The sequence below is a fragment of the Lontra canadensis genome, unplaced genomic scaffold, assembly GCF_010015895.1.
Source record: "Lontra canadensis isolate GAN:19392208 unplaced genomic scaffold, GSC_riverotter_1.0 scaffold25, whole genome shotgun sequence".
In the NCBI taxonomy this organism is placed as follows: domain Eukaryota; kingdom Metazoa; phylum Chordata; class Mammalia; order Carnivora; family Mustelidae; genus Lontra; species Lontra canadensis.
The window spans coordinates 1891495-1914742 of NW_022631019.1; the positions used below are offsets into that span (position 1 = coordinate 1891495).

A 23248-nucleotide genomic window follows, 5' to 3' on the forward strand; every position below is an offset into this window, starting at 1 on the left:
GCGCTTCCAAGGCCAGAGGCCAGGCAGCCTGGGAGGCTCCCGGAGGAGGCAGCAGGCCGGCTGTGGGCAGTGAGGCTCGGATGCTTCCCTCTCCTATCGGGTCACCTATCGGGTCAGGGCAGGCATGTGTGGGGCTGCCACGGAGGGCCACTGCGGCCCAGAAGCCTGGCCTCCAGCTCCGAGGGAGCGGTTTCTGTGGGGAGCAGGAGCGGCAGGCCTGGCAGTGCCAAGGGGCGGCCACTAGGCGTGTGGCCCCAGGTCTCTGAGGACACCGAGACCACGCAGAAGGCAGAAAGAACTCCCTTCAAGACAGGGCAAGCGGGTTTGGGCAATCCGGAGCACAGCACTCAGGAGAGCGCCCACTTTCTTTACGTGAGGAGACACGGGGTCAGGGAGCCCCTGCCGAGGGTCCCAGCCCTACGGGGCCGCGCCCAGGGAGGACACGAGGGTGGCCGCATCGGCTGTGTCTCCTGCTGCAGCTGGCCTGTGCACAGCAGAGCGGCAGAGACGTGAGGCCTGGGCCCAAGCAAGGGCGGCAGGGCAGCCACTGTCTGCTGTCCCCCAGCCGCGAAGCCCCTTCCCCAGCTGCCACCCCTGAATCCGCGCCGACACGCTCCATTTCAGCCACCGCCATCACTCGGACGTTTCCAAGCATGAGCTGAGCCCCCGCAGTCCCGGGCTGTTTGGGTTCCCGACTCCAGCAGCATCCCCGCTTGAGACTCATCACGGGCACCAGCGCCCCGCCTGACAGGGTGGGACAGGCACACAGAGAGAGGGTCGTGGAGCACAGGGCAGGGGGCCGGCAGGACAGGGAGGAGGACCCAGGAGGGCCCAGGAGCCACCCCTGCCAGGCTAAGCCCCCAAGTCAGGCCCAGGGACAATCAGGCACCTGGCCCAGGGCAGCATGCGGGGAAGAAATCACTGGGTTGAGGGGGGGAGGCAGCAAGCAGAGGGAGCCCAGGCTCCCACCCGTGCTATGCCAAACGAGTCCTAACCTCCCGATGCTCCCAAGTTGTGTGCACGGGGAGCCAAGCCCCGTGTCATACCGCACACCCGGGCCACGGGTTCCCGGAAAGCTCATCGACAGATTTTTCTCGGGCACTGGGCTGTGCAGCTCAGGGAGGGGCTGGCTTGGGTGTGGCCAGTGCCCAGAGCTGGTGGGGAGGGTTCCAGGCCCCTCGGGTCACTTCAAAACCCAGCCGTGGAATCCACTTCCCAGCCCAGGCACTCCCGCCGATCGGGACCCCGCTCGGACCTGCAGCAAAGCTGAGAGCCTGGCAGAAACAGGAGGTCCGGGGCGCGTGCTCGCGGCCCTCTGAGATTTACTGGCGTACCCCTAGAATTGAACCCCCGATGTGAATGAACTCGGAGGCAGAGCTTTCGTGGAGAAAAGTTAGGTTTTATGAGGTCATACAGGTGCCGCCCTGATCCAGCAGAACCTGTGTCCTTATAAGAAGGGACGTGAGATCTCTGTATCTCTGCGTCTCTCTCTCCGCCGCAGGAGGCCACGGGAAGAGGGGCTGCCAGGAAGGGGGCCCCCCACCAGCAAACCCACTGGCCGGCACCATGATCTGGAACTTCCCGCCTCCAGAGCGGCGAGAAAATAGATTTCTGTTCTTCAAGCCACTCTGTGGCGGGACATGTTACAGGGCCCTGAGCTGACAGACCTTCCCTCTGGGCCTTCCGGGACCCCCGGCTCCAGCCCCCGATGCAGGCGGCTTCCAGGAGCTGGGCTGCAAGCCTGCCTCCTGCCAGCAGAGGCCGCCACCACCCGGGCACCCCAGGGGCCTGCAGGCAAGGCGTCCACTCACGAAGGCGCTGGGGCTACCTGAGCTGGAGGCAGGGACATGCGGCGGGGGAGAAGGGGGAGGGCTCGTTCTGCCCGCGCCCCAGGGTCTCTGCGGGTGCAGGCACAGGGACAGCCCGGAGACCTGAGCACGGACTCGGACCCGGGGGCATCGCAGTGACTCGGAGGTGGGGCGGCAGGTGGGGCGGTGGCGGCGACTCTGCCCGGCCGGCCACCCGCGGGAGGGCATTGCTGTGAGCAGCACGCCGAGGCCACCGGCCGGCTCTGCAGCTGCCTCCACACCCAGCGCCGTGGTTTCTGGGCAGGCTGGGGCGGCTCTGGTCCCCGCTGCCTTCACGGGGTTTGGTAATTACGGCCCTCGGACTGGCTTGGTTTCTAGGTCCCAAGAGCCTCCCACGTGTGGCCAGAGGCCACCCACAGGGTCCTTCCTTCTGGAAAGCCCTCTGTTGGGCACACGGCCAGCATGGCAGGGCAGAAGGGGAGACTCACTCGGGCTCTGCCCACCCCATCCCTCCAGGCAGGGGTGGCCAGGTCCTCGGCCGTGTGCGTGCCGTCCTGCTCCCCGACCCCGGCTGGGGCTCCCGCACGGCAGGCGGCCATGAGGAATTGCGGCTCTGCAAGTGACCACGCTCATCCCCGTGCCAGGGGCTGGGCCAGCCTTGTCACAGACCACACACCCACCAGCCGCCACCACTCTGGAGTCCGAGCCAGGGAGAGACAGCCACGGGGGGGGGGGGGGGGGGCAGGACCCAGGCCATGCCAACTGCCGGCTCACACCTCCCACCTCGGGGTAAAGCAAAGGTGTGACACACAGGCTGTTCCTGCAGCCTAGCCGCCGGACCCCACACCTGGCTCCAGCCCTTCCCGCTGCACGCCCCGGCTCCCCTGCCCACGGGCCCCTCGGGGCTAGGAAGGCGACTTCTAGCAGCCACAGCCTGCGGGGTTGGGGGTTGGGGGCCACTGGAGAACGTTCTCAGAATGGCACAACTCTGCGGGGATGGGGCTGGAGACAAGCCTGGAGATCTCCACCTTCCTGCTGCCTGGGCCCTCCAGCGGGGCCACGCGGCCTCCCTGGGGACTCCCCTCCCTGCCCCCTCACTGGGAGACACCCTGGCCTGGCAGGGTAAGAGACTGCCCCAAGGCCCAGGGAAAGGCAGAGCTGGGGAGCCCCTCCCCCACGCCGTGGGCACCATGGGCCCATGGGACTCCTAGGAGAGGGAACCAGGACATCTAGTTACTGGTGAAGGGGGTGGGGAGTGCATGCTGCCAGCACAATTTGGGGGGGCGGGCAGGAGTCCAAAAGGCCATAGGGGCAGAGGCCAAGGTTGGGGGGGGAGGATGGAGAGCCCAGGTCTTCCAAGTGGTTGGCCCAGGGCATCACACGGGACCCGCTACTGGAGGGTGATATCACAGGGACCCCCCGAGGTCCTACTTGCCTAAGGGGATGTGGAGAAGCATCCACGTCCAAGAGCAGGATCCAGAAGGGACCACGGGACAGGTGTCTGGGAGCCCAGCTGCCCAGGGGAAGTGGGCTTCCCAGGCCCAAGTGTTAAAGTGCCCAGCGGCGGCTCTCCATGGGTTCGCGGGCTGGATCTCCTCGAGATGTCACAGAGAAGCAAGAACGCCCTCCCTAAACACGTCCCCTGATCAAACCACTTGCAGGCCCTAAGCCCCGAGTCGGGAAAGAGAAGAGGCCAGCTCCGTGGCCCAAGGGTGACAAGCAGGGCAGACTAACACTAGGCCCTGCTCTTCCCAACCCCAAGGCTGGAGGACACATCCACAAAGGCTCCCTGGCCATGGAGAGCCCCATGATGCCAGATGCCAGGCTACGTCCCCTTCTTCAGGGCCCAGGCTCAGTGGGTGGTGCTCCGGGGCTGATGGTGGTGAAGTCCTTCTTGCAAATTCTCTTTTGGAAGAATGGAAACCTTTTTGTGTTTTATTTTCATTAGACCTTCTAGAAAGGAGAGATGGGAGAAAGCTGTGCATTTCCTGTCCTCTCCCTGCCTCGGAGGCAAGTTCCACAGTGTTTCAAGGCCCCCCTTGTGTGTTTCAAGGCCCCCACTCAAATGTGCCTTTGAGGACTTCCGACATCCCTCAGGACCCCGTGACATGGCATCACAGGAACGACAGTCATATTGCAGGGGGAGCTCCTTCTCCACCCCAACCTCCAGCTCTCTCCGTAATTCTTACTCCCAGCTGCTAGACGGGAGTGGGTGCCTGGGGCTGTTTTCTGCCAGGCTGCAAAGTCCCAGGGGAGCTCCCGGCACCCCTCCCCCAGAAGAGGCTCCCAGCAGGCCCCAGGGGAGGGGTTCCAGAGCAGCTGTATTCCAGCTGTGCAGCTGGGCCCCGCTGGGGGCGCGGGATTCCTATCCCAATTCCCACTGTGAGCATCCTGTAGCCCTAGGGTGGTCTGAGCTCTGAGGGCGCCCCGTAAACCTCGGTTAGAGAAGGCCCAGTTCCTCCCCGTGTCCTGTACCCTGGGAATCCCAGAGCAGAGGGGACAGGCCCCACAGTTCTCAGTGGCAGGAAGTCCAGCTCCCCCACTCAGAGCCCGTGGAGGGTCCAGCAATGCCCTCCACCAGGCCCCCACCTGGAAGCTGCTCGTCCCCGCCTGCCCACCCAAGGACACCGCTGCGGCTGGGCAGGGCCCCCAGACACCAAAAGGGGTGCATTAGCGAGAAGATCAAACACTTTCCACTCTGCCTGCGAGGAAGCTCCCTGGGGAGGACTGTCCACTCCGGAAGTTTCTCAGCAAGGCCCAGGCCCCTCCAGAAAGGGCAGCTCCCAGGGAACCAAGCCTGACACACCCACCCCAACTCCAGACCCCACCCCCCGGGGGGCCCTGGGTCCCGGCCTGCACCCTAGTAACGCTTCAGCTCCCGGGAGCTCCCAGGAGCTCCTGGTACAAAGAAGCCACCAAAAAGAGCCAGACGTGTGCAGGTAAGTGGGGCACCAAGCACGTCCTGCTGGGGGTTCCAGTCGAGAGGGGGAGGCCCAACAACAGCCTTGAGGAAACCACTCCCAGCAACGGGGAGCAGCCAGGAGGTGGGCACCAGCTCCGAGAGAGCGGGGGGCCGGCCTGGGAGCACGGTGTTGGGGCTGCCCGCTGAGCGGCCGTGAGGTCCCAACAGCCTCCTGCCAGGCTGTGCAGACCATGCCCAGGAGCCCTGGCGGCAGACCCCGAAGAGATGTTTGAGATAAGCCAATACCACAGACGGAGACCTCTGCACCTGGAGCACAGGCAGGGAGGGCGCCCGGGAAGAGCTCCGGCGCAGCCAGGGTGGGCTGGGGACCGGGGCAAGAACGAGGGGCGCCCCTCCAGGCCTCCCGCAGCTGGCAGCTGAAGGACAGTCTCCGAGACCACGACCCGTCCCTCCATGGCCCGGCCTGCTGTTCACCCAACACTAGCGGGCATTCCTGCCAGCAGACACCCCAGGGAAGGCATCACCAGCAGATGAGACCAGAGAGACGTGGGGGGGGGGGCGTCCCAGCCCCAGGCCCCTCACGGGGGAGCCCCCAGCAGGGAGGGGACAGTGGGCACCCCCCAGGCCGAGCCCAGCCCACCATGGCCCGGGCCCCAGGGACAACCTTCTCCGGGATGTCCAGGGGCCTGGGGGAACCAGCAGGCTCCCAGAAGTCCCCTCCCCTAACCCCCAACTGGGGGCCGCAACCCCCACTGGGTCTGTCTGGAAGCACATTACAACACTTCCCACATCTGTTTCCACTTCCCGACCCAGAGAAACGGCAGAGCAGCTGCCTCCCTCCCCGAGCGGCGCCCGGACATGTGAGAGTGTGTGTGCCCGGAGGCCCCCCGGGGCTGGCGGGCCGCCCTGCCACATCGCAGCACAGCGTGCAGGAATGAGGCCACTCGCAGCCTGCCGGGCCCACTCCGCACCTCCGGGGTGGAAACGAGGGGCGTCCCGCACCAGCCCCCCAAGAATGACCATCACATGGCCTCCCAGACACAGCAGCCCCGGGCCCTGGGCCCCTGCGTCCAGAGCCAGGCAGGAGAGGGGCAAGGCGGGGGGGCAGCGAGCAGAGGGCTCAGCACCAGACCCCGGCCTGCAGCCCCTCCACCCTCCACCTCAGTGGGCACCCGGCACCGTCCCCTTCACCCCGGCAGCCCTCCATGCTTGCAGGGACAGCACGCTGTGGCCAGGGCACCTCCAACAAGTCTACTCCCCACAGACAAAGGCCCTGCAGAGGAAGTGCGGGTTGGGGTCCTGCTTCTCGGCTCCCTCTTCCCGACCTGCCACAGCCCAACCCCCTAAGCTTCCCAAGGCTGGGGTGGGGGGACCAGGGCCCAGGAACCCCAGCTCTGCAGGCCAAGAGTGGCCTCATGATGGCCCTGCCCCTGCCCTCACCAGCCGCCCCCACCCAGCCCTCACCGAAGTCGCCCCCAAGTTTGGTCCCTGGGCCCTGGGCCCCTGCTGACCCAGCACCACAGCTTCGGCTGGGAGAGCCCTCCAGAGAGTGCTGACCCAAGGGCTCCTCCCCAAGTCGAGAGAGGAACCCCAGGAACATGGCCTCTGCACCCCAGGGTCACAGGGTCTGGCCTCAGCATGGGGGAGCCAGGCCCTGGGGACTCAGGAGGGCGCACTGCCCCATGACAGGCCAGCCAGGGCCCCAAGGGGAAGCACACACGCAGCAGGACAAGCCCCTGAGCAGGTCTAGGAGGATGGGGACCCCCGCCCCACCCCGGTGGGCCCAGCCAGGATGGTGGGGGCACCGCTGAGGCCAGGAACCCGGGCGGGGAGGTGGCACAGAGCCGGGGTGGGGGGCAGCCAGGCACTTACCCAAGCAGGTCCTGCCGTCCGCGTGGAGCCGGAACCCGGGCTTGCACTCGCAGAAGTAAGAGCCTGGTGTGTTCACACATCTGTGCTGACAGCCGCCGTTGTGCACTTGGCACTCATCCACATCTGGACAGGGACACGGGCCAAGGGTTAGCCGCCCCAGGGACCCCGATCCAGGCGCCCTCACAGTGGAACCCCGCTCAGGTGCCCACGCTCCGAGCCCACGCTTGCTGGAGCAGAGTGGGGAGAAGGCAGGGCCCCCCCCCACACCCAGCCAGCCTGCTTGGGGGGAAGAGCCGCCACCTCGGGGTGGCCAGAACGTGGGGAGCCCTGGGGGTCAGACACAACACAGGGAGCAGTGGTCTGGACAAGGCAGCGGCTGCAGAGGGCACTGGGCTGGTGGGGGGGGGGGGGCAGCTTCTCAGGCCTTTTGAGACTGAACCTGGGGCTCGTGCTCTACCCTGAAGGTCCAGATCTGGAAATACTTTCAGGACAGGGCGGCTGCTGCTCTGGGACCCGTGAGCCCAAAAGGAAAAGCCAGTAAGGCACGAGATGCCTTTGTTCGGGCTGTGGCTAGGGGAGAGGAGGCCTGAACAGCGTCCCCTCAAATTCACATCCATGCGGAGCCTCAGAACGTGACCTTCAGAGGCAGATGCAATTAGTTACCCACGCTGGCTGGGGGGGCTCCATCCAGCAACCAGGGTCCTCACAGGAGACACGCGGGGAGGCAGAGGTGGGAATGAGGGGGCCACAGCCTAGGAACCAGGTGGGGCCACAAGAGGCTGGAAGGACGAGAGAAGGAGGGGTCTCCCCTGGGGGCTTCGGAGGGAGCTGCTGGCACCTTAACGTTGGACTTCCAGCCTCCAAAACAGTCAGAGGATCAACATCTACTGTTGTATTTGTTTTGGTCCCGGGAAACTAACGTGGGTGATATCTGCCTGGGTCTCCTGGGGCCTCCCCATGCCAGAGGGACGGGAGACCACCAGCAACATCCCCAGGACAGGACGTCATGGAGGTCCCAGGCACTGCTGGGAGAACACCTTCCATCCGAGACCACCAGCCACCAGAGCAGCACACATGCCCACAGCACCCCAGGCCACAGAGGAAGTGCGAACCAGGAGTAGATGAGGCCAGCCCAAAGGCCCTGGGGGGCCACCCCAGGAGCCCAGCTAAGAACTGGAGAAGGAGGAAGACCCTCCCCAAAGCCGGGGGCCCGCAGGCCTGCACCCCAGGAGGGTCACCTCCTCCTGCAGGAACGCAGAGACACAGGGAAGTTGGGAGCTGCCCTTACCTCCCATCCCTCCCTCCAGACTTCCGTCCACCAACCCAGGCCCCTGGGGAGGCTGGGCAGCGACGGAAGTGGTCAGAACAGGCTGCTGAGACACCTGTGTGCATGGTTAACGCCAGGAGGGACACAACTGTGTGGGAGACCCGGAGACTAAGGGAGGGAGCTGCTGCAGACACGGGGGCCCCCAGCACACCAGGCACAGGGCTGGAAGCCCATGCCGGGCCTCAGGCCAGTCCACATTTCTCAGACGCCAGCCTCCCCAACCACAAAAGCAGGGAGACAGACACACAGACGCTCCACTCCGACATCGACAAGGCACGACTCCAGCCTCTGGTTCCCTCCGGTGAAAACACTCAGCTTCCATTCTCCTAAAATGCCAGCCATCTGAGGCCGCCTGTGAAGGGTGCCGAAGGTGGGCATCAGGGTGAGGCTCCCCCTGGCCATCCCCTGCTTCCCACACACACGGGAACCTTGCCACCAGCCCACATGCGGAGAACAGACCTGGAGCCCCAGAAATGACATCAAACCAACTCCAGGAGACCAGGGCCTCTGCTGCGGACACAGACCGGGTCAGCCTGGAGACCCCCAGGGCCGGGCCAAGCGCCTTGGGGAGAGGCCCAAAGACGCAGGGAGGCTCTCTTCTGCCCGTGGCAGCCTGGAGCTTTCTCAGGATGGACTCGGGTGGTTCTCGGGAAGACACCTGAAGGCAGAGGTCAAAAGGCCCCAGCAGAGTCCCCAGGAGGGTAGGGGACAGAGGGACCCAGGGCTCTCTTGCGGGAGAGTCAGCTGGGTGGCAAGTGGTTGGAAGGGAGGTGCGGGCAACCCCCCACGGGGGCTCAGAGAGGAGGTAAAGATGCAACCGAGGGGGACGTGGCCCCAGGCACGTAGTAGGCACTTAGGGAATGTTCAGGGAAGACAGGCCAGGTATGTGCTGTCTGTGGGGGCGGCGGGGTGGACGGCAGCCTCAGTGTCCAGACCAACCCTGCCAGGCATCACTCCAGTGGCTGCTGTGCTCCTGATGTGGCCCTGGGGCCGGGAGTGCAGGTGGGCAGGGACGCTGGGGGGCATGGACACTGGCTTCCTGGTACCCTGCTCTCGGCCAGCAGCTCATAATCACGCTCGGCTCACTCCAGACCCCAGCGGGGGGAGAGGCTGCTCAGACACTTGGCTGGGCAGCCAGATCCTCCAGCAGCTCCCAGGCAGGTCTGAGCAAGCCGTCTGGGACACAAGGGGAGCCCAGGACAGCGTCAACCCCTCGGCCAGCCCAGCAGCCCTTTGGGCCGCAAGGACAGCAAATGGACAGTCTGGGATGAAGCACTCGGGGGAGGCACAGGCAGGAGGCCGCCGTCAGCCAGCAGGGTCCCTCCAACCTCCGGCCTGGCTCCCACCCCCGCCCATGTGACCACTGTTCTTTGGGGCCTCCTGCTGCCCACACAGGAACATTCAGACTCAAGTGTCCACACCAGCGGACAGAAAGCCTGCTCCTTGCTAAGACGCACAGGGCCACGTCTGCAAGCCATCTCCCACGGCGGCCCCGGTGGGAGGGGCTGGCACACGGACGGCAGCCCCAAGCTCTCCAGTGGCCCCCGGACCTGCCCTCCCTGGTGATCGGCGACCCGGCCCCGGAGGGGACAGCGTCTGTGAGCCGTGGCCCAGCAGGCACAGTGATGCTCAGACACCTCTTCCAGGGCCCCTGGGGCACTGTCAGCCTCGCGGGCATCAGGACGCAGCAGGCAGCTCAAGGCCTCCCCCTTCAGCCCTCCGGGCAAGGGAGGCCTGCGGAAGAGCAGCGGGGCACGAGGCCACCCGACCTCCTGCCGGGGCCCCTTTGAGGAGGAGACCGACCCTCAGGAAGCCATGCAGGACCCGCGTCCCTCACCCTGCCTGCCTGGCTCCCAAGTCGGCCACGTGGGGGTCGCTGTCCTCCGCCGACTCCAGCCACCTGCAGCAGCTGACCCGGTGGCTGTGGCTGGGACTGAGAGCCACAGGCTCAGTGTCTTTAAGGAGAGCGGGGTCAGCTGAGTAACGGCCCCCAAAAGGGTCCGCAGTCTAATCCCTGGAGCCTCGCCAGCTAAAGGGACTTTGCAGGTGGGCCCACAGTCATCACGAGGCCCTTAAAGGTGGGGACAGGACGTCAGGGAGAAAGAGATGGGGAGGCACGGGGCCTCTGTCCAGCCCGGCTTCCTGCCCCCCCGCTCCCCAGTGAGGTCCCCTGTGCTCTCTGGGGGATGGATGCCCTCCCCAGGGCCCGTCCCACGGGCCTGCTCTCTCCAGCCAACACTTGCCCTCACACGGTGCTTCCTGCCATGGGACCAGTGCCCTGAGTCACCCCAAACTGGGCACTGACACCTCAGGCCCTGGAACTACAGAGAAGATATCCCTCTTGCAGACAGCACAGAGGGGGGCTTGGGTGCCCCCCGACCCCAGGGGTCTCTGAAAGATAGCTTGAAGGCCCCGAGCCTCCCAGGCTGAGCCCATGGAACCCGGGACCAGAGCCTGGAGCACAACCCCCGGCCCTGGGCAGCCTGAGGCCCAGCTGCCACGCGTCCGGTGCAGCTCACGCCCGCACGGGGCGCAGCCGGGGGCCCAGGAAACAAGCAGGCCTCGGGCCCGGGGAGCATGCTGGTGCCGCCCCAGGCTGGGCAGTGTGGCTGGAGCTTTGGTGGCCTGCTGATGGAAACTGCCTCCCACCCTGGCACACGGGGACACGTCGCCGGGCCGACACGGGGCTGACTCCCCCGGTCGTCCTTGGGCAGCCAGTCTCGATGCCGCGGGGAGCCCATGGAGGCGCCCCCAGCTCCCGGGCCAGGGGCTCAGGCCGGTCGAGCAGACAGCCCCCTGCAGACACGTTCTCTGCCCCATCAGCCCCTTCCTCCAAAGCCTCGTGCATGCTTCCCCGGAAACCTGGGCCCTCTGGGACACCACCAGGAAGGCCACTCACGTGGTTATCAAGTTCAGAATCCTGCTTGCCCCCAAACATGCCCCAGGGTCCTCATGCCCAGAGATATCACCCTGTCATCCACGGGCCCTCGTCCTCTCCTCTCCGCAAGGCCGCGCGGGCCCGAGCTGGGCGGGAGCTCCCCAAAGCCCAGCCCCACACAGCCTCCCTCTGGAGGCTACACTGCCTCACGGAGCTTACGGTCACCAGCAGTACGGTGACAGCACCGGCCTGGCTGTGCTTGAGCCACTGAGTGGGAGGAGGGCTGCCCACCCCGTGGGGACCCAGCCTGAGACCCAGCTGACATGGCCCAGAGGACAGTGGATCATGGCCAGTACCTCCAAGAAGACCAGGTGCCCTGCACAGAGCCACACTCAGGGGCCAGGGCCAGTCTGGAGGGGAGGGCCCGCCTCCCGTTCCCGAGGATGATGGCCCCCACATCTGAGGTGCTCCTGCGGGGAGGGCGGCCCACTGCGGGTACCAGATCTGAAGGGCAGGGAGAGGCAGGACAGACCCGGACAAGGGTGTATCCGCTGTCCATGAGCTGCTGGGGTCTCGGGGCTCCCTCTGCAGCTCACGGGGGTGACCACACACCCAATGCTTGGGGAAGGTGATGGAAAGGATGGCACCTGCCACATCCATACACGACCGCCAAGGGGCCAGGCTCTAGGGACCCTGGAAGGGCAGACTTTGCTTAGGGACCCGAGGGCTCTCCTTTGAAGCTGTCTTCTTTCTTGACCCACCCCCAACCATGAGCTGCCAGTGCGGGGGGAAATGTCCCCCCACCCCATGCCACAGGCAAATGTAAGGGGCTACTTCTCTTCCCTCCAGTCAAGAGACCGTGTGGCTGTCAGCAGACCCCACAGCCAGGTCAGGTGGGGACGGAAGGTCCGATGACTCAGGGAGGAAGGGCCCTGTCCCAGAGGAAGCGGCCGCCAGCGGCACTGCCCCTGCCCTGCTCCCTGCAGCCTCCGCGCTCTCAGCCCCGGCGCTAGCTTCAAAAGAGGTGCAAAGGGGGTCCGCGGCGGAGCCCGGCGCCCCCACCCCGCGCAGGGTCCGCCCGGCGCCCACCTGGCCTCCGGTCCCCGGCGCTCACGGAGTAGCCGGCCTGGCCCAGGTGGCACGGCCAGCAGCCCCTCCAGAGGTAGCGGTAGTGCGTGCCCGCGACGCGCGCCAGGCCCCCCAGCAGCCCGAGGCACCAGAGCGCCGTCAGGGCCCCGCGGCCCCGGGACGCTCGCATGGCCGGTCGGCGATCTGCGCGCACCCCTGCGGCCCCGGCGCGCTCTGAACCGGCGCCCCGCCCCGCGCCTTTTTGTTCTCGGCTTTCCCTCCGCCCCCCGCAGGTGAAGGCCAAATCCTCCAGGCGCTGGGGCCGCCCCCGCCCCGCCCCGCCCTCGCGGGCCGCTCCGCCCCCTCGCCCCGCCCCTCGCCCCGTGCATTCCGGCGGCGCGCGCTCTCGCACCCCGACGCGGAGCCCCGCGCGGGCACACAGGCACCCTCCCGCAGACCGGCGGGGACACGTGCACAAACAGACCCACGTGTGCAGATGCGCACGTGACACACACAGCCCCCCCCCCGCCCCGCACAGACGTGTGCGGGCACATGCGTGCCCACGGACACATGCGTTCCCACACCTACACGGAAGACACCCAGGCAGAAAAGAAGACCACCCTGGCAATGCCACTGGGGGTTTCGGAAGGACAGTTAGGTGGGCCGGGGTCTGCCAAGTGTGAGGTGGGTCGGAGCCAGGCACCTGGGGGAAGAGGCCTGCAGCCCCCAGCCGGGGCCCGGCTCCCTGCACTGTCGTGTTCTCTCCTGGCCGGGGGCTGGCATCCAGAGGGAGTCCCTATACCCCTGCAACAGGTGGGAGAGGGCCAGAGCAAAAATGGACTCCCTATCAAGGGCAACGAGCCCCAGGTGTCCGGCTACATGAGCCTCGGACGCACATCCAACCCCAGGGCCCTGAACCCCCAGTTTGCTCAAGGGCACAGCCTGAGGCTCCAGCTTAGTCCCAAGCAGGCAGCCTCCTAAGAACCTAGGCATACGGGCCTCATGAGCATCTGACCCCCAAGCCCTGCCGGCCCCTGAGGTCTCACCCGGGGACCCTGCGTAGGCCAGTCCCCCACCTCCTGGCCAACACCTGGGCCAAGGCCCTGCTGTCTGGCACTCTGCGCAGCCCACCTATGGGCCAGGTCCGGGGAGAGAGGCACCACCTCGCCTCACCCAGTCCTCCCGCGGTACAGAGGCCAGCCCATCCCATTGGCCCCCTGCCTGCCAGGCGCCTGGCAGGGCAGAAACGGGCCTGCCTAGGGCCTGCCTGCCTGTCTGCCAGCGCCACCTGGGTGAGCCCCTCTCCTGTCCGCTGTCTGAACGGCCCACCAGCCCTTGAACTCGGGCCTCTCACCCTGGGATTCCCTTAAGTCTCCTGGATGGCACGCTGTCAGATCGCCGTGTGGCGCCTTCCGCACGGAGCAGCACTTTGTCACTGGGGTATAAACCTCATTTTCCAATAGCCACAGACCAGTGATCACGGGAAGCCAAAGGTCCCCCCATCTGCGGCCACCAGTCAGGAGGCAGGGGTCAGGAGGCCATGGAGACAAGCTCTGTGTCCCAGGGAGGGGCAGAGGGACACCATCGGGAGCTCTGACTCCGAGGTCACCCTCACCACTGGGCAGCAGGGCCTGGGGTACTCCCAGGGTACAGCCAGAAGAGCGCCCTTCTGGGGACCCCCTTAGCGAGGGGTCCCTAAGTCCCATGCAGCCCCCACCCTGATGTCTCTCAGGGCCAGGGCCGTGGGAGGAGGAAGAGCCAGACAGGAAGCGGGGGGCACCGGTCTCGGTCTCCTCGTGTAGCCCCCCAAGTCCTGCCCACCCTGGCAAAGGGCTCTGCCTTGTTCTGTGTCCCAAGGCAGGGCCACAAGCCCCCAAGGCCACTGAGCACGGGGGCTGCCACTCGTCCTCGTAAAACACGCCAGCTTCTTGGTACAATACAGAAGTGAGGAATCGCCTTCGTCCTTTTTACATGAATTTCCCCTGTAAGTGGTTTTACTTGGATATGTGGCGTTAAGTAAAATAGATCCTTAATATCAATGTCCCTGATTTCTTAGATTTTTTAACGTTGCTTCGGGAGAACTTAAGACTACACACACAGCTCTCTGTGGGGCGGCGCTGGTCTCCCCGTGCCCAGCCCCCAGATTGCTACCAAGGGGACAAACCTCTCTGTGCTCGTCTCCCCGCCTGTAACGAGGGAGACCATCACAGGCTGCCATGCGAGAGGATGGGGAAAGCGAATTCAGAGAATGCTGCACTGAGAGTCCGTAAGAGTCAGCCCAAGCGGCTGGCCGGGTCTGCACACCAGATCCCTGCCCCCAGGCCAAGCAGCAAGACCCACGGCAGCGTCCAGAGCCAAGGGTCAGAGGGGTAGCATCCTGGGACCCAGCCTCCCTGCTCCCTGGTGGATGAAGTCACAGCCCAGAAGGCATCCTGGAACCTGGCCACACCAGCTTGAGAAGAGCCAAGGGACGTCAGGACAGTCCCTATCCCACAAAGCCATGTCCCTGGGGCTCCCACTGCCGCCTACCCATCCCGATAAGCTGACGGGGAAGCACCGCTCAGGCCCTCTTGTCCCACCGAGGGGCGGCCTCCACCCTGGCATGCGGACTGCTATACATTCCAGCCTGCACGGCGCGGGGACGGGGGCGGGGGCTGGCAAGGGCAGAGCAGTCTGGGAGCAGCAGCCCGGGACAACGCGAGGTATGAGATGAGCTCCAGCAGTACGCCCCGGAAGGACCAGGGGGCCGCGGAGGGCTCTGGGCCTCCAGCCCCCACGAGGCCCGGCAGGAGGACTCGGGCCCGGCCGCGCAGGGAGCAGCCCGCCAAGTGCGGGACGCCACCAGCCGTACAGACGGTGCCCACGGCCGCCCCGCCGCCCCTCCCCCACTGCAGTGCCGCCAATCGCATCCAGGCCCGAGGCTGTGGGGTCTGGAAGCTGTTGGGGAAATGCTTTCTCGATGCGGAAATGCGGGCTGGGCGCCTCTGCCCCTCGGAATGTCTGTGTCAGCAGGAGGAGCCCGTCCCCCCACCCCGCAGGCCGGCTCCAGCTTTCCTTTCCAAGCTGGGCGGCCACTGGTCTCCTTCGCCAGGACCCAGGCTGGGGTGAGGGCCCGGGCCGCCCCACAAACACCCCACTTCCCCGAGGGCTGGGTCCATCCTGTCACAGGACCCTGACATGGGGCTCCAGGGCAGAAGTGACATGTTCCTGGGCCGGGGACGGAGGGGTGGGGCAGGAAGCAGAGCACGGCAGAGCCTCCCCTCACTTGTGCTGTGTCTGTCCCAGGGGGTCAGGACGTGCAGCAGGGAGGCCCTCCAGCAGCACCCGAGGAGGCCAAGGCATCGGGCCCCCTGTCTGGTCCCTGAGGGGGAAACCGTGGGTCTGGACCCTCCTGGTCTTCTGGGAGCTGGGCGTTCCCCGGTCCCTGAGCCTCAGGAGGGGCTAAACCCTCTGCAGGGAGAGGGGCGTGAGAGAGGAGAGGCGCCGGAGAAACCCCCAGAAGTCACTGCTCAGGATTCCTGGGTGCCGACTTGAGGATGCAGGTCCACGGGCACAGCAGGGTCCAGACTGGAGGAGCAGACACGGGGCACCCACAGGCAGCCCCGGTGCTGGGTGGGGGCGGGGATGGGGACTGGACCCCACTCACAGGAAAGGGGGGCAGGGACAGGCCACCCCAGGACGCTCGGGCCCCAGGCTCAGGCTCTGCCAGCACCTCAGCTCACTCCCCCCCCCCCCCCCCCCCCGCTTAAGTCAGGCAGGTCCTGTGTCCCTCCTGGGGGCGAGCATTGACAAGCAAGTGTCCCAGTGGGCACAGAGACTGTAACAGGACAGGCCAGCGACCGGAGAGCCCCTGACAGGACCCCCAGCAGCAGGAAAGAAGGGCCAGGAAGGGGCTGGAGGAGGCTTCTGTCTCGGGCTCCTCTTCTATTGGCCTTAGGCGGGGGGTCTCAGTAGTCCCCCCGGCCTCCTCTGGGCCCTCAGGTGACCCACGCCTGCCTGGCTGTTTCCATCCTGAGGTCCGGAGGTCAGTTTCTGGTCTGGGGCCACACGCAGTCCAGCCTGCCTGCACGTGGGACGCCAGACACCGTCCCTCACCCACGCCCTCCCCCGCAGGCTGCTGCCCGAGTTGATTTCAGGAGCCGGAGCCGGCCGGTCCCTGCGCCAGCCTCATGGTAAACCCATTACCCGGCTGGACTCCTCGCCCAAGTAGAGGGAAGGAAAATTAAAACCAGGGCTGTTTCCGAGAGCCCAGCTGCCAGTCCTCACTGCAGCTGTCCCTGACTGGGGCCAGGCAGAAATGGGGGTGCCCCTCTTCTTTCACACATGCCCCAAGAGAGCCCAAGGTGGGGCAGCCTCCAGCCCACACGCTCTCCTCCGGGGACCAGCCGGCTTGGGGGGCATCAGACGCTGGCACCACAGCAGAGAGGCCGGGGCCGAGTCTGGCCTGGGAGGCACCCGCAGAGAGCTGGCCCGGAGTGGGGCTGAGGCCTCCCACCCACGTGGGCACACACGTGTGTGCGCGTGACGAGGCCCTGTCTGTGGCAGCTGGCTGCTGGTCTCGCTCCCCAGCTGCCGTGCAAAGGCCGTGGGGAGGCCAGGTCCAGCCCTAGGAACGCCTGAGTCCAGGATGTGGACAGCCCCCACCTGGGCCACGGCCACCAAGGCCTGGCTCTCACGGAGGACACTGAACTGCCCAGATGGCCCTGGAGCTCACGCTGCACTCGAGGGAGAGGAGGTGGCAAAACTGACCAATGGGGAGCTTTCCTGGAGAAGGTGGCCAGCCAGCCTGTGGCCAGGTAGCGGGGAAAGGCACATGTGCGCCCGCCAGCCCATCAGAGGACATCAGGGCAGGTGCAAGGCTGAGGACACAGAGGCAGGTAAGGATGCTGGGCAGGGAGCCTGGCCGAAGCCCTGGGCCTGGCTCTGGTCCACAGCAGGAACCCAGACAGATGGCCAGAATCAAGCAGTCCATGGATGGCCAAGTGCACAGCCAGGCCTGCACCCAACAGCCCACGCAGACGGCTGGGCCCTGGCATTCACGCCTCCTGCTGCGCATCCCCCACCTGAAGGCCACACCTGAGTGAAGGACGCTGTGGGCACGGGGCTGGCGGCCAGCTCTGCCGGTGTCCCGGGCCAGCAGCCTGTATGCTCCCGCCCAGGTGCCCAAGTTGGGAGCTGGCAGGGCGGGCCATCGGCCCCTCCCCCCTCTGAGCCCCCCCGGCCACCCCGCAAGTACTCAAGGCCACCGAGTGCACAGGCTGAGCCCAGGGCGGACACTGTCCACCTGAAATACAGAGGGACAAGTGAGCCCAGAGGGCCCCCCCCACCCAGCCAGCCTGACCCGGCCAGCCCCAGGCCCCGGCTCCAGCACCCACTCCCTCTCCCTGTGGTCTGTTCAGGGAAGATGCGCTAGTCCTGGGGTCTGGCCGTCTGCGCTCTGGTACAGCTGCCCATCCCCAGAGCGGCTCGGGGCAGAGCCCAAGGAGCAGGGAGCGAGGAGGGCTTGTCAATGGGGTTCTGGAGTCCGGCTGAGGCCAGGGTGGGGTCAGAAGCCCAGAGGGGTCCAGAGCAGCAGGGCACGACGAGAATGGAGGCTCAGCCCAGACCTGCCTCCACAGCAGCCTGGAGAAGAGCCAGCAAGGGCGGGGAAGGTGTGACCACCATCCCACAGGGAGGGACAGAGCCACGGGCGGGAGAATCCAATCAGGGGGCTGGACACTGCGGCGGAGGGGAGGGGGCCTTCAGGATGAGCACAAACTCACAGGGAAGGGACCCAACCCCACAGGGCAACAGAGAGAAGTGGAGGGTGTGACCTCTCCCACCCTTCCAGGCAGCAAGGCTAGGAGGGGCCATGTGCCACCCTCTCCAGGCTTGACGCCGTGAGCTTCAGGTACTGCCACGGGCAACCAGGCCAAGACCCTGGACCATCGACTCTGGGTGGAAGTGGTCGCCCCCCACAGCAGGCCCCCAGCTCAGTGGCGGAAGCTTCCGGGACAGGGACAGGCTCCAGCCTGACTTGTGTGCCCTGCCCTCCCCGCAGCAGGGCAGGATCCCCAAGAGCACGTGTCTGCCTGCCCTGGCCGAGCCCGGAGCGTGAGGACCACGCCTGTGGCAGGTCAGGGCTCAGGGACCGGAACCAGCCTGCCCAGCCCCCGCACCCAGCTGTCACCCTGCCGCTCAGCCTCCAGCCCCAGGCCCAGCACTGGCCTCGGGCACCGGGGCTCAGCTGCCCACCTAAGGTCTCCCCGCCCCTCAGGGCATGGGCAGGCCCGTGAGCCAGGCTGTCACCAGTGGGCTCTGACTGCTGATGGTGGCGATGCTCGTTTCTCCCGAGTTGGCCGCACCCAAGGGCATACTTGCCCCATGTGCTCACTAGAGGAATGAAAACAGCCAGCATCGAGGAAGAAAAGCCTTCGACTCTCAGTGCCCGACGGCGGAGGCCTCCGACTGCGGACACCCAGTCGGAAAGGCTGCCATCCTGCCTGGAAGGGTCACGGTTCTCAGCCAGACTTGCTTGCCTGTGTCCAGAGGACAGGCCACCAGGGGACCAGGCCCTGACAGGAGTAAGGTAGGGGCTTTGCGACCAGAAGGCCCGAGTGAGTGCAGGCTGGGCTCTGAGGCCCGCAGGTGCGCAATGAGCCTGCCAGGTGGCCTCTCCCATCCCGGTCTCCGGACCCATACAAGCCGGTCACTCCACAGACACCTGTCGGGTGCCCACTACGTGCCAGGCCCTACCAGCTTGGACGGTAGGGAACAAGCAAGGGGCTCCTCCAGCTCCAGAGAAGCCGGCAAGCCAGAGGGGATAGGACGGGGACCCCCACACGGGGCCCGAGCTGGAGGGGATAGGATGGGGACCCCCACACGGGGCCCGAGGGCCCAGGACATCACTCCAGGCTTTACTCCCCGCCCCCCCCAGCTGTGTGAGCCCAGATGTAGCACTGCAGGTGCACGACCCCAGGCCCCCCGCTGCCTTTTATAAGGTGGGGCCCCAGGGCAGCCTGAGAACCAGCAGCGGAACTGGCCCGGCCTGCAGTGTGCGCTGGACGAGACAAGGCATTCTTCTTGCGGTCACCATGATGGCTCCCATCACCATGACGGCTCCCGCCACCCTTCCCCTTCTCCGGGTTTAGCGAGAGCGGGGTTGTCCTGGGAAATGAAAGAACCTCCCTTGAGACTCTCTTGGGTGGGTGGGAGGGACCAAGGACTACTCCAGGACAGGGTCAGAGAAAGCCCCCCACCCCCATGAAGGTCTATGGAAGGGCAGTCGGTGTCCCCCAGGCGCCATGATGAGGGTCCCCAGCAGCTCCCCTGGCCACCCCCCCAGGGCATCGCCGCAGGCTAGCACAGCTGGCTGCAGTCTGCCCACGGCACTCCCAGCCCTGAGCCCAAGCCCTGGAGGTTCCTAATCAAGGCCTGTCACTTCCCACATTCCTGCCTCTCCCTCGGGATGGTGCGACGCAGGCAGCCATCTCCAGGAGGCCGGTGGAGGCCAGGCCAGCAGTGAGGCCAGGCAGAGTGGGAGGGAGAGAGAAGCACTTGCCCAGCAGCTTCTCAGGAGGGAGACAGGCCTGCAGACAGGCCTGGAGCCCGTGGCCACAGCCGAGGTGGGCGGCTGGGCGGGCAAGGCCATGGAGAAGCCGCTTCGTGCCCAAACTACCCTGAGCACACGTGCCTCGCAGCGGGTCCCCTTGGTGTCCCCCGGGGGCTGGGGGGGCCTGATGGGCCCATGGGGGCCAGGATGCAGGGACACTGGTACTGTCCCAAGTCCCCATGGGATTCCCACAGACAGCCCCATGCAGACCCCAGGCCTGCCCAGCCACCCTTCGCAAAGACGGAACCAAGAAGCCGGGGTGAGCCTACCCAGCACCCCACGAAAGAGCCAGCTGTTCTCGCGCTGGGCCGAGAAGGACGTGCTCCGGAGGAAGCCCCTGCTCCCTGCACAGCCCCCACCCCTGCAGCCCCGCTGCCCCTCCCCAGAGCCTCCCTTATCTCTGCAAGGAGGGGGTAAGAGCGGTGGGAACCGCGGGTGGCTCACCGTGGGAAAGCGGGCCTGTGGGCTTCACACCCCCCCGGGAGACAGCCGATTCTCTGCAAACGGCAGCCTCCTTCTCCCCCGGGGGGTGGGACCGAGACTCCCCCCAATAGGAGCAATGTCACTGCGGTCCTCAGGCCACACCATCTGGCCTAGCGTGGAGCTGGCCACATCTTCCAGATGGGATGCTCCGGACCTCGGACCCAACCAGCCCTTCATGGGGTGGGGCAGGGCATGGGGCAGGCGCAAAGACCCCCCATCCGGGCCTCAGGGTGGTCTCCACAACCCCAGGGCCGGGTTCCTGAGGACCCTGTTCACGAAGCAAGTGCCCCGAGGCCAGGTGGAGGACGGGTCCAGCTCAGGGTGGGATGGCCCTTTGCTCCCCGTCACCTCCCTCCCCCACCAAAGCTGTCCTGGGGCTGGGCGCCCCCATGGACGCTGGGCCAGGGGCCTGGAGATGTTTCCCGGCTCCTCTGTGGTTCCTGGAGAGCCAAGAGTCTTCTTTGTCCCACATTCTAGATAAAGAGACTGAGGTTCAGAGTCCCCCAAGGTACCAAGCTGAGGTTCATCGGGGACCTCACGGACGCCAGAGCCCGGCGCTGGGATGGCCTTCCCAGAGGTGCTGACATGGAGAGCAGGGCCGGAGCCCCTGGGGCTGTCAGGGCACAAGTTTTATAGGGAGAGGGGCTGCCTTTCTCTCCAAGCCCCGCTGCCTCCCCAAAGCCTCCACCCACAGATGGAGGGGAGGCAGACAGAGGCCAGTCGGCGCCTGGGGAAGCGAGAGACGGCAGGAGCCGTGCAGCCTCGCCTTGGAGACGCGCGTGCGCCGGGCTTCCCCGCCTCCCAGAGCTCATGGCTCCTGCTCCAGGACGGTGTCCCAGAACATGACAAGCACACGGGCCTGGCTGTGCTCCTGGAGCGAGGGCCAAGGCGCCCTCCAGCCAGGCTCCCATGCCAGCGCTCAGAGTTTTATAGTGTCCATTCATCACCGGGAGCGGTTTCTGGGCTCACCCCACCATCACCTCGGGCGCACCACCCTACGTGTGAGCGAGCAGAGCCGTCCTCCCCTCGGAGGTAACATCTTGATTTCCTGCTGGCTCTGCTCGCTCACGGCCGCTGGCCGCCCCAGCAGTCCTGTGTGCTGGCCGGAGCTGCAGTTTCAGGGGGGCTGGGCTGGGCTGGCAGGGGGACAGAGAAAACACAGCAGGCGCTTGGCTCTCGGCTGCCGGCCGCGTGGTGACTCGGGGCTCCAGCCATCCCAAACACGCAGGGCTAGGGGTCTGCAAACTCCCAGGGGCCGAGGCCAAGGAGGGGCCTGGGGTGGGAGGAAAGAAAGGGCCGGCCCTGTGGGATGCAGGGTCTGAGGCCAGTGCCCCTGGCCTGACCTCCCTCCTGGTCATTCTGTCCACAGCGCTGCCCTCGGACAGCTCTGCCAGATGGCAGAGCCTAGCCTGCCCTTCGGGACCTGGTGGATTAAGGGATTCCAAAGCTTCCTAAAGGAACTCAGAGAGGCTGTGTTTGCAGGCCCTGTGCTGTGCTGACTCGGCGCAGGGTTCTGGCCGGTGGCTGGAACGCACACTTATCTTCCAGGACCCGCCCCAGCCGCCGGGGCCCCAGGTCAGCACTGGGAACCTGCGGCATGGGTCAGAAGACCCCAGCTGTGCAGCGGCCCCAACACCCTCTCCAGGGCCTCCTGGACACAGACAAGGGGCTGGGGCTGCTCTCCCAGCTCTGGGGGCCGAGGACCAGAAGGGAGAGGATAGGAAACCCAAGGTCCAGCCCCAATCTGGGAGGCCCCTGGGCTAGAAAGCCCCTCACGGCGAGGACCTTGAGGCCATCTCAAACTGTATATAAGCCGGTTTCCCAGGGCTGGAGACCCGGATGCAGGAACCGAGGCCCAGACGGGCCAAGCCAGCCCCAGCCGGCAGGGGCTTGGAGCGGGATCCCCCGGGGGCGCCTGGGCTGACGCCCGGGGGAACCAGGGGATGACATGTGTGTCCTGCACTGGGGCATCCTTGGGATCCGTGGAGGCCGGGGGCGCTGGCAGGGGGCTGAGGCTCATGGGACTGCCCTGGACCTGGCCCACTCTGGGTCCCCCAATTCATGCACTACACCAACACCTGCTCCCCACTTAGGAGAGCACGAGGCTGTCCATAGAGGAGGGACTCGTCCAGCTGCCTCATTCTGAAGGCCAGGGGGGCTCCCAGGTGGGAACATTCAAACACAGTCCCCAAACCCCCGGGACTCTCCTCACCGGCACCAAACCCCCAGCCGCGTGGTTCTACAGCGTCGATGGGCTGCCAAACACCTGGCTTTGGCCAGACACCTTGCCGGACCCCTTGGCTTTTGGGACGCCTGCCCCAACTTCCCCTGCACGCAGTGCGTCCTGGGGTGGGTGGCACAGACCCCATGGGTTCTCTCATCCCAAGGGGACCCATTTCTCAGAAAGGAAACCAAGGCCAAAGCCAGAACTTGGGGGAGTCCTTCTTGCCCGCCCTCCATCGGTCATAGGACCCTGTCCCTGCTGCGCTGGTTCCCCTCCCTCCAGACTCCTTCTGGCCGTGAAAGTGCTGGAAAGGAGAATCAGCACAGGGACACCCCATGTGTGCAGAACCCCTCTGCAGGGCAGACTCCCGCACCCCCAGACCCCAGCCCAGCAGGCTGTACGCACCCCCAGCCCTCTGACAGACGGCCCCCGGCTGGCCCAGCAGGAGACAGCGCTCTCCCAGGACAAGGAGACGGGGACGACAGCCCAACATGGGGCAAGGGGACCGATGTCGCCGGCCCGATGGGCATGCACTCAGGGTCAGGTGGGGGCAACGCCCGACAAAGGAGTGTGAAGGGGCGCTAGGGGTTAGCACCAGCCTTCTGCCCCGCCTTCTCCCTGCCTCACCCCTAATTGTCCCTCTCCCTCTCCACCCCCAGAGGAGTCTCCTGTCTGTTCTTGATCTTGCTGGCCGAGGGAGACAGTTTCCCCGGGGCCGGCCCAGGCCTCAGCAAGCCTGAGTCAGGGCTCAGTGCCCACCGGTGCCGCACGCACGCTCAGGGACACGGCCCACCCTCCCGCCCCCAGTGCTTGTGCTCGGGCCTGCTGGCCACACCTACCCTCCCCACCGCATCTCCCCCAGCACAGCCCCCAGGGTGCCCTCGACCCACAACAGGTTCTCTGAGCCCCCCAAGCCTCACTTTCGGAGACACGTGGACACCCTAAAGGCATGGTGAGGAGGCTGGGCAGAGAGGGTCCCATCACGGGGGCCCCAAGCAGGGCGGCCCTGGGGACCACGGAGGAGGCAACCCCAGGCCCGGCCCAGCCAGGTGGGGGACAGCGGCAGTGGGTGAT

General features: G+C 66.2%; 1 protein-coding gene across 1 annotated transcript in view; it reads right to left on the minus strand.

Annotated features, from left to right (window-relative positions):
• MEGF6 (multiple EGF like domains 6) overlaps positions 1-23248 on the minus strand; it is an 81737-nt gene that overhangs the window by 18372 nt on the left and 40117 nt on the right. Inside the window, exon 6 of the mRNA XM_032863218.1 lies at positions 6604-6726. Coding sequence (XP_032719109.1) covers positions 6604-6726 — 123 coding nt within the window. The remainder of the gene's footprint in view (positions 1-6603; positions 6727-23248) is intronic.